Genomic DNA, 11,205 nt, shown 5'->3' with positions numbered 1-11,205 from the left:
CAAACACCTGAGTTTGTGTGATGATATGAAATGAGCTTCACATTGATCATGCTACCAGCATTTCAAGTGCAAGAAATATTGTATTTTTCATGTCATATAATGTTACTAATCTACACTAACCTAAACAAACCACACGGTCAAAACTAGCTCCCGAGTCAATGACTCGAGGTTCATCTCTGTTTTCTTCTATAGAATGGATCCACCCAGGCTGTGTCTTCTTTCACTGCCTTCTCCCATCTCTGTTTAAATATTTGAAGCTCGGTTGTCGATTGCCTCCTTATCTGCCACCAACAGTACATCATTACAAATATTTAGTTGCAATCAAACTACTCCTTTACACACACACAAAACAGATGCTACAAATATACATTGCATACATGTATATATTTGATGTTAGTACGTATACATGTATATATACTTGCATGTGTGTGTGAATTTAAACTACATATTTGGAATGTTATAAAGAATTTAGCGACTCACTTCAGCTCGCACATCAACAGCATGTTTCTGCAGAAAAGAGAGGCAGTGAAACCATTAGTACAAATGAAATTAACCAACGCAGTAAACCGAAATATATTAATTTAAAAGCTAGTTGAACAAAGGGGATAACCATTTGCATGGAAGGAAAGGAAATATTACCTTCAACAACTCCACACTATCAGAGGTCTGCAAAAATATAAGTTTTTTGATTAATGGACAGAACCAAGTATTGTAATCAACAGTTCAACCATATGCCAAAACTGTCGAATAACTGGAAGTAAAATAAACTAATAAAGAACATCAACTGTAACTGGATAACCTTTTTAGCAGATGCCCCGCCCAATGTTTGTGTTCCCTGGTGAACAATATATTCGCTATCAACAACTCCCACCTTCTTCGAGCGGTCCCCCTTAAATGGAAATAATTAGTCCGTTTTGAAACTAATTAGAATTCATATTCTGTAAAACTGATTGGTACTAGAGTGCATTATTTGGTCAGGTGAATCCAAACTGAACAGTTTAGTTTTTGGATTAGGTCCAAACTCCAAAAGAAACTACTTGACCAATTCATGCCTTCACCTCAACTTCTATAGCAATTAAAGAATAACTTAGAAAAAAAGTAAAACTCAATAAGATAAAAATAAAATAAAATAAGGTTGTGTGCAGTTTGGTTCTCGATTCTAGTTCTTTACCACGATCTGGTGCATTACAGTGAGTCGGTAATCCTTACAAAATTGTAACTAAATACAAAATAAATAGATTTAACAGTTCTAAAACTTTTAGCAGTATCATACATCAAATAGGTAAACAATTGTTTTCTGTGAGATGGAAAAAGAAAAAAATTAGAAGTATGAAAAAAGAAGTCTCACAATGAAGAGTAGAAAAGTTTTGGAACTTAAAACAGTGGAAAAATTATATAAAGAAGATATTTAAACATTTTGAATTTAAATTAGTTTTTTTATTACAAGATAAACTCACCTGTGCACAATACCCAAGTTTCATATCCATTCCCCATCCATGAACAAGGTCATTCTGAAAGTAAACAGAAATCTGTAAGACAGATGAACTGTTTAACAATTGTATAAACAAGACTAAAAATACTTGTCGGGACTTGTGAGTGGAAAAGTGAAGAATATGATATCTTATACCAGTAACGCATTACAGTATTTTATCCACATGGAAGAAACACTAGCAACATATTACTAAAATCTAGCATATGCAAGCAACAATGAGTATTGACAGTATAGACGATTCCATGAAGAAGGACCCACAATATAAATTTTCCATCTCAACAAAAAGAGAAGAAAACAACATAAGGTGAACTTTGTCAAGCACTGAATTAGTATCTTAGAATATGAGGTCACATATAGTCGTACCACTTACCTGGATAAGATGCCAAGCACAATACCAGGCGGCTCTGGAGAAAACTGGAGCCATTCCTTCTACAAATCTGCAAATTTCAAGAACCATATAGAAATCCTTTAACAAAATTCTACTCCAACTAACAGGTGAGCTACTAAAATTAATGAGATTCCTTGTACATAGTTATGATTGTTTCATATAATATGCCACCTTACCCAGAACATGGTGGCCCCTCACTATCATCTGAACATTTCACACTGCCCCTGCTGTCATACACTCTCCTGGAAAAAAATAAAATGGCATTTTCAGTCAAAAATCAATTAGAAAAATATTATAAATTAGATAACTTACTAGTAGCCAACTCATTCACCTATGAAACTTATTTGTTCTCTTCCGTATAGTGATCCGATGATGTATATCCGTCGAATTTGGATCTAAAGCTGGCTGTGATATCTCCAATCCTTCTGCTTTAACAATACTCAAGTACCTGTAAACTTGAATAACAATCGGATAAGTATACGAGAGAGCAAACAAATTAAAATACTCAAAGCGGAAGAGATGATATAACGGGTGACACCAACCTTCTGGGATTAAAATGTTGCACTCCTAGGTCTTCATCCCAGAGGAATATGTAATCATAAATTGAAACAGCAGCTGGATGCAGAAACCGTTTTGCAAACCACCTGAGATATTATTACTGTAGAAATTAAAGAGTGAGTGGTAACATATAAATAGTAAATTACATCAGCGATTTTCTGTTTTTGAATTCTCTGTAAAAGTTCATATCATAACAGAAGCCAAAAAGAAAAGGAAGAGTTTATGCATGAAATTATTAGATGGAGGTGGCAAACTGCATGGGTCAAACGGATAGGGTAACGTGTCAAAACAGATAAATCTATACATGGGTAAAAATGGGTAACGTCATGTTATGCCTACCCGCTAAGAAGTGTTTGCCAAAAATTTTGTATGTTATAAAGAAATAATTTATCAATGACCTTACCACTTTGTTTGGTTCTGAGCTACAATATGTATAACCTTGTTATTCCACTGAAGATCACGCCAGCCATCGACCTTTCCGTCATAATGGAATAAGATAACCGTAAAATTTTCTCTAAGAAACTGAAAGACAGGTGTTACTACAACATAATTTACCATCATAACATCAAAAGATACACAGAGATACTGCATATTAGACGTTAAGTAATCATGGTACCTTTTGAACAATAGTATTAACATTACGCTTTTGTTTGAGACCCACTGGAACTGCTAGCAAGTTATGTGTACTGGAACGCTCACCCTTCAGAACATAACAATCGGCTGATTAACAAAACGGGGACATAAAAATAATATTTTGTACAACAAGGAAAACAGATAGAGTACGAACAAAAATAAGAAGATATGCGTTAGAACTTAGATTTAATAATTCAACCAAGTATAGATAACCAATATAATCAATCAAGTGTGTCTAACCTTCAACCTTGAACTACTTGTTGACCATAAAGGCTTTAATTCCAAGTCGGATTTAGCTTCAATAATACCATGAGGTAAACCCTTCAAGCTTGTCGATGCTATTGCATATTCCTATAGAAAAGCACCGCAAGCACATTAATTCCATGCTAACTTTTCAACATGATTTGATTAACTTCTAAAATCTACCTTTGAGGTATAGAGTGAATCCAATCTCGAGTCCAACTGATGAGACAAAACAGAAGATTCATATTAGTGAAGTAATGCACGTAGTAAGATTGAAACTTTTAGCTGAAGCTTCTTACAGAAAGTCTACCAATTAATTGCAAAGTAAGAGATACGGAGTATAACATAGGAACATGTTTTGATCACGCAAAATGAAAACCATGTGTAAGTGGCATTGGAAATTGGTATATATTTAAAAGAACGTTATAAGAGCGAGAAAGAGGACAGCTTTTGTATGGGTTTATTCAAATCCAACCCCTTAAAGCAAACATCAACTAACACTTTTATTTCCAGTATTCAGTCAAAAACTGTCAAGTGAATACCTGAATTGCCTTTCGTTGACATATGTATCATTTTTATCTGAGTTACTTTGTAGTTACTTTGTAGTTAAAGCAGCATCAAACTTTCTACTTTGGTTGTCGCATAAACCATGCAAATTCATATTCTTTACCCATGCTAACTGTCCTACATAATCCAATCAATTGTGGCGTTTACCTCTGTTTGCAGATACTGATAATTTGTGATTCTATATACAAAATACAGCATTATGATACAGGCAGCCCCCAAGAGCGGTTTCATATTGATTCCATAAAGTCCCTACATAATTAGAATTCATTAAACATACTTACAAATGTTAACTAAAATAAAATTATTATAATGAAACTGGACATGACAACAAGTCTACAGTAACATAAAACTTTACCCAATCAATATAAAGCCTTCTTTTCGTCAATAGATTCCTCCATGATTTAGCTTCTCTCATCAACAGCTGCTGTTTATAATTCTATATACGTCTTTGTACCATACTGCTTCTGTTAAAATGAAAAAAATGTTCATACTCAATCGTAGAGAAACAAAAGAAACCAAAGAGAATGCATAATGTAGCTGGTCAGCCTAGAACTATATAAATATATATATATATATTCACACCATAACAATGATCAGTAGAGCACTAGAGTAAATTCTACTCTTATAGAAGCCATTTCCACATGTTCAACAAATATCATTATGGAAACTGTAACATAGAGATAGGAAACATCTCAAGGATACCCTTACCCCATAAAATGCCCCAAAACTATAGAACCTTCCAGCATGAACACCCAACTAATGTCGTTTAACCAGCATAAGTTAAATTAAGCTACGGTGAAATGCCAAATGAAGCCTCAAAAGAATTCAAGCATTCTCCAACATTATTTTGCGCTACAATAGTGCGACCATTTTTCTAACAAACTGGGGCAAATTTAGGTATTTCAATCTCGCCTTAAACATTATATGGAGCAACAATAATCAAGGTTATGCTTAGGCATATAAATCTGGAGTGTTCCTTTGATCTATGTAACATTCAAGCATAACAAACTAAATATGAAAAGATCCTTCTACAGAGCTTATACATGTTGAAACTCAAATCCTGAAATGTAGCTAAGTGACCATAAAGTCAGTATTTCATTACCTGGTTCAAATACACTTGGATACTTATAAAGACCTAATCAGGTAAACATACATTATAGAAGTGATAAATATTGTAGTAAGTACTGCTTATTCAGCTACTCGTAACCGCAGCTATAGATATCCTAAACACTAAATGACTTGAAGAAAAACCTTCAACCCCCATCACATCAAATCTTACTTTGGCCATGAAGTGAAGAACCTGGTTGCCAAAGAGTTCAAAATTCATGTTTGTATTACACACACACACAGACACATACATATATAAAGACCACCCAAAATTTCTGCAAAGAATGTCCAAAAGTGGTTTCCTATATTTAAAATTTATACAACGATAACTGCTCTTAAGAGTCTGAAATCAGCATGGTCACGATCAACGTGCTGGCTAACAAACATGGTTATATCATCGTGCTCGCTGATTATATTCATCACAAGAGTCAAGAGTCAAGACTTGCCAGTTTCCATACTAAATATATATGTAACTTTCCTTGAGGTTTCGAGGATCTTCCCTTAACACGGCAAGAGTGTTTCCCTTAACCCCACTAGCTGATTGACCGATGAGACTACCACAAGGGGCGCTACCCTGAAGACCATGCAAAGTCGTGGCCCCCTTGACCCCCTACTACTTGGTTCAGGGCTCAAATTAACTTCTACGGGTTAATTTATTTCCTCTTTACCTCATGACTCGTATCAAGTACAAGTTAATTAAGTCCTATCATAACAATAAAATACTAATACGAGCAATATGCTAGCAATATACAACCAAGGGCGTAGCTACATAGGGGCCGGGAGGGGCGCCCGACCCCCCGAAATTTTTTTTGCGATGTAGGGGGTATATTGTTTTCGTGTAGAAAAATTTCGATATACTCGGTTTCGACCCCCCGTCTTAATTGTGAAATTTTTTTTATATACTAAGCAATAAAATTGATCCATTACATTTTACATAAGCCAACAAAAATACTTAGCCCAAACTAAAACTCATTACTTAATTAAAAATTTAGCCCACTGAATTCAAGGTTCTTAAAGGTCGAAAGACTGAACTCTAATTTCTTCAGTGAATCGAACCAGGTACCAACCGTTTGTCTCCTTCTTAATGTTTACTTGTCTTGGACAAATTTTTAGTTTTCCCGTGATTGAAACTTTTTTTTATAATAATAGTATCTAATTTTTTACCTGACCCGAACATATTACCTGAAAAATAGCGTTAGGAAAAAAAAATTAGATCCCGACCCCCCACTCAAAAGTTTCTAGCTTCGCCACTGTATACAACCTAAAAAATAAACTAAAGAACACATGTTTGTTTATATGTTTTCAAGAACAAATCAAACTCATTTAACAATATATCACATTTATCATGCACATATGAAGAAAAAAAAAAATCTCATTGCAACCACACACTATTCGTGTGACACTTATGTGAGACACGCGTACTAATCATTACTCGTATCTATATATAATCATCGATCTAAAAGAAACGAACAACAAAGTATGATACCACACACATGTATAATGTGAATAAATCAACAGATCTTAAACCCAAGACTCACATGTTTAAAAATGATTAAAAATGTCTTAATTAGAAAAGATTTGAAAGATAAAGGGACCTGATCGATAGAATAATAATAATCAGCTCAGAAAAGTTTCCTCCGGCAATGTGCTCCGATTAGAAACGGAAGTTTTCCGGCTATCAGACTACTGACCGCTCTTTTGATCTGATCGAATGAAACTAATGAAACCGGGGGTTTTGACTGGCGCGTGTTTTGTCAAACACACACAGAAAGAGAGTATGTGTGTGTGTGTGTTTGTGTCGGAGGAATATTTGGCACGTTTTTTAAGTAATTACGAGTAGTTTAATTTAATTGAGATTTTTAATTTAATTTGATTTACTTCTAGAGAAGTTTTCTGTTTCAAGAATGTTTTTAGTCATGTGTTTATATTCAATTTGTATAGATTTTTTTCTTAAGGTATTTTGTATAGCTTTAGTCATGTGTTTGTATATTCATTTTATATCTTTTGAATCTAAATATTGTTTCTCAATGTTAAAGATTATAATGTCTACAATTTATGTATATTTTTATCATTTACTTTTGCATAAATGAAATACTTTCAAATTATAAATATTTATATAAAACTTTTAAAAAATCTAAATTTTAATGCAAAACCTATTATCTTATATCAAACATATTTGTATTTCAAGAATAGATATATAAATATCTTAAATGAATAATAAATAGAGTTAATTGCAAGATTGGTTTATGTGATTTACACACTTTAGTAATGGGAGTTCTTTTTTGAGTACCGTTGAAATGAGGGTCCCTATTTTAAGAATTTTTTGCAAGATTGATCCCTTTTAAATGGAACCGTTAGCAGATGCCGTCAAGTCTCCACGTGGCCATCACGTGCAGGGGCAATATTGTCTTTTTGTATAGCCCATTAGCCCCCCCCCCCCCCCCTTGCTAGTGAACTCGAAAAAGTGACCCTCATTGTTAAAATGAAAAAACCACATAGACCAATCTAGCAAATGACACATTAAGAACTCATTTAAATAAATAAAAGATTGCAATATAAAATTTTAATTTATCTTTTGAAACTAATTGATATATTAACTTTTATTACTCTCTCTGTTCCATATTAAGTGTTTTAATTTGACTTTCTAAGTCTTTTTCTTCTAACTTTGACCGTTAATATCTTTGTTTGTGCTATATAACACTTGATATAACATATACGAATTCATTGAGTTTTAAATTTACTTTTCATTAATATAACTTTCATCAACTAATATATAGCACAAACAAAGATATTTACGGTCAAAGTCGTAAGAAAAAAGACTTGACCAGTCAAAATAGGACAATTAAAATGAGACGGTGGAGTATTATTTAAGGTTAAGAACTAAGATATTCTACGTTAAGAATTAGATATTTAAAAAAAAAACTTGTCTGAATAATATAAATGTCATATATGGTATTTTAGATCTCTATGTAACTATTAAACGTTTATGTCGTTGGTTGATTTATAAATATTAATTAATAAACATATGCGAAAGTTTATTTTTTTAATATAAACGCTAACAGATTTTTTTAAAATATATTTTAGATATATATCGAGTAATATACTTTGTATTTTATAGTACGTGGAAATATATTTTTAGTAATTTAACAATTAATAATTATGTAAAGCAAAAAAGTGTTAATAACTAATTAAATTTTAGTAAAATTTATTCTTTAATGGAAAAAATTAAAAAGTTTAATTTAGTGATAGATTATAAAAAAAATAGCTAAATTAATAAGACTTTTTTTACAATTATTATCAATAATATATATTTTCTTTGTCTATGTTCTACAATTTTAGCGGTTAATTAAGTTTTGTAGTTTAATAAATGGTTAAATCAGTAGTCTTTTAGTATGTATAAAGAAAAAAAGATAAATATAAAGGATGATATGTATTATCAAGAGTTAATTGCAAGATTGGTCCATGTGGTCAAACACACGTACTGTGACATGAACTTAACATAATGTGTTTTCTAAAAAAAATTAAAAACACATTGTGTTAAATTCAGATTACAGAGTTTTCTAGTTTTCATACAAATTTTAGTTTTCAAATTCTATACCCCACCCCTCGCTTGGAAACATTTACTTCTTTTTCTTTTCTTTTTTTCAGTGCCTCTTATTGATCTGAAAGCCAAAAAAAATTTCAATTATGTTATGGAGTTTTAACTTTTAAGTTGTACATGTTGTATATTGTTTATTTTTTTAATCCTTAAACATACGTGCATTTCAGATTACTCGACGAAGAAGAAAATTACAAGTATCAAGTTTGCGATATATTTCTAATTTAATATTAAGTATTCAAGTTAGCGCATGTTAGCGGCAAACAAAATACTTACAAAACTTCATCTTAAAGCCAAAAATAATTAGTTCTGTTTGATACATGCATTAACAAAAACGTCGAGAAGCTTTTGTTTCTAGTTTGGCTTCAAGTTGACGAACCTCGTTTGAAGGTCTTAAATTCTTACCAGGTGAATTTTGATTTTGATTTGTTTGTTCAACAATACGATCAATGAATCAAACCAACGTGGTTGATTGAAGGTTACATTGGCAATATTATAAGGGAATCGGGCGCTGGACAGTTGATGGTGGTCATTGACGAAGTTCGATCCACTACTTATAATGATGGGAGCAGGGGCGGATGTAATGTGTTATGTGTTGTTAGGGGGGGGGGGTAATTAAAGAAAACAAATTGATATATCACACAATTTTAGGATAAACTCACGAATTATTATAACTAAGAAAACTCGTTCAAAAACTTAATTACAATAATCCCTCGTATGTCCTAACCCTACACGATTATGGACATTATATAGGGAGAGACCGACTTGTCCTCCAAATAATAAAAGGAACCCTATTTAACAGCTTAAGCCCAAAACCAACATGTTTTAAGTCTACGCGGGCCGACCCATAATCCTACACGATTCGGGCCGTTTACACAAATTATCCAACATTCACCCCCTAATTTTTGAATCGGCAACAGGAGGTCTTCAACTCCAAGTAGCTTCCTCATTTCTTGGAACTTCACTCTTGCAAGGCCTTTCGTGAGTATGCCTGCTCGTTGTGCTCGTCACATGCTCAACCACGATGTCTTCATTCTCTACACATTCTCGGATATAGTGATACCTTGACTTGATGTGTTTACTTCGGCCATGGAAAACTGGGTTCTTTACAAGTGCTATTGCAGAAGTGTTATCAATTCTTAATGGCACCTTGTATGTCTTCTTTCCAGTAAGTTCAGTCACCAAATTTTGTAAATATACAGCTTGACAAGCTGCAGCGCTTGCTGCCATGTATTCTGCTTCACAACTTGAGAGGGCCACTGTGTTTTGCTTTGAAGAACACCATGTTATTGGTGACGAACCATAATAGAAAATATGACCTGTTGTGCTTCTTCCGTCATCATCATCTATGTTATGACTACTATCACTTTAGCCAACTAAAACACCATCTTTTCTCGCGTATACTTTATCCCGTAACTTACTGTTCCTTTTAGATAACGAAGTATTTGTTTCACTGCAGCCATATGTGACGTCTTTGGCCTTTGCATATATCGACTCACCATTCCAACCGCGAATGCCATATCTGGTCGGGTGTGCAAGAGGTAACGAAGGCAACCTACAATCTTACGAAACTCGGCTGGATCCACATCCTCTTCATCATTGTCTTTTGACCACTTTAGATTAGGAAACAGGGGTACATGTGTAGGATTGCATGTATTCATCTTTGTTTCTGTAAGAATCTTGTGAGCATAAGCTTCTTCCTTGATAACAATACTTCCATTGCCTTGAACTACTTCTATGCCAAGATAATAAGTCAACTTACCTAAATCTGACATCTCAAATTTATTTGACATAGCTCTTTTGAATTCCAAAATGTGTGACATATTCGATCCTGTCACAATGAGATCATCAACATAGACCCCTACAAGAATGAAACTTGAGTCTGACATCTTTCGGTACACCGCTTGCTCTTGAGAACATCGTTCAAATTTCATATTTCTCAAGATCCCATCTAGCCTGGTATTCCATGCACGAGGTGCTTGCCTTAAACCATACAAAGCTTTTGCAAGTTTATAAACCTTCCTTTCTTCATCAGCTTTAACAAATCCTTCTAGTTGCATTACGTAGACCTGGTCTTTTAATTCACCATGCAAGAATGTAGATTTGACATCAAGATGGTGTACTTCCCAACCCGCACACGCGGCTAAAGAAATCAACAGTCGAACAGTCTCTAATCTTGCTACCGGTGCAAATACCTCATCAAAGTCAACCCCCGGTTTTTGTACGTAGCCTTTTGCCACGAGCCTCGCCTTGTATTTATTGATTGAACCATCCGCATTGCGCTTGATTTTGTACACCACTTCAACCCTATTTGTTTTTTATTATGGAGTCAATTTCAATCTTCATGGCTTTTCTCCATTATGGTTGTGAATTTGCTTCATCAAATTTACTAGGTTCACCTGCACAACAAATTAAAAGTTCAACAGTTTCAATTTCATTTGTTAGAACATAATCGATGAACCAAGCTGGATTCGTCTTAACCCGATCTGATCTTCGCAACAGATTTGGGGCTTGTACATCAGGTTCAATATTTCCATCCACAACATCTTCAGTTTGACTTTGTGATGAATTTGTATTATTTGAAGTCGAGTCATTGCTTGCTTGACTTTCTTGTGGGCT

General features: G+C 33.8%; 1 protein-coding gene across 1 annotated transcript; it reads right to left on the bottom strand.

The window, feature by feature from the left end:
* Nucleotides 1-12: 12 nt before the first annotated feature.
* LOC122581811 lies at nt 13-6,787 on the bottom strand. Its single transcript, XM_043754100.1, has 16 exons — nt 6,584-6,787; nt 4,237-4,345; nt 4,029-4,130; nt 3,498-3,533; nt 3,312-3,422; nt 3,055-3,138; nt 2,842-2,960; nt 2,423-2,524; nt 2,212-2,328; nt 2,057-2,122; nt 1,863-1,929; nt 1,458-1,511; nt 800-889; nt 640-666; nt 481-507; nt 13-281 (listed from the first exon to the last, which is right to left on the bottom strand). The coding sequence occupies exons 2-16, from the start codon at nt 4,294-4,296 to the stop codon at nt 171-173; spliced, it is 1,173 nt and encodes a 390-aa protein (XP_043610035.1). The 5' UTR covers nt 4,297-4,345; nt 6,584-6,787; the 3' UTR covers nt 13-170.
* Between the last annotated feature and the right edge of the window lie 4,418 nt (nt 6,788-11,205).

The sequence above is a fragment of the Erigeron canadensis genome, chromosome 9 (genome assembly GCF_010389155.1).
Source record: "Erigeron canadensis isolate Cc75 chromosome 9, C_canadensis_v1, whole genome shotgun sequence".
Lineage (NCBI taxonomy): Eukaryota > Viridiplantae > Streptophyta > Magnoliopsida > Asterales > Asteraceae > Erigeron > Erigeron canadensis.
This window is presented reverse-complemented; position numbering and strand designations above follow the sequence as displayed.

Excerpts from the sequence above, each read along its gene's own strand:
- LOC122581811 (XM_043754100.1), bottom strand. The coding sequence starts at position 4,296 with ATGAGAGAAGCTAAATCATGGAGGAATCTATTGACGAAAAGAAGGCTT. Across the intron at positions 2,961-3,054 it reads TTAATACTATTGTTCAAAAG|TTTCTTAGAGAAAATTTTAC; the intron begins GTACCATGATTA and ends CCTGTCTTTCAG. Across the intron at positions 2,123-2,211 it reads AGAACAAATAAGTTTCATAG|GAGAGTGTATGACAGCAGGG; the intron begins GTGAATGAGTTG and ends ATTTTTTTCCAG.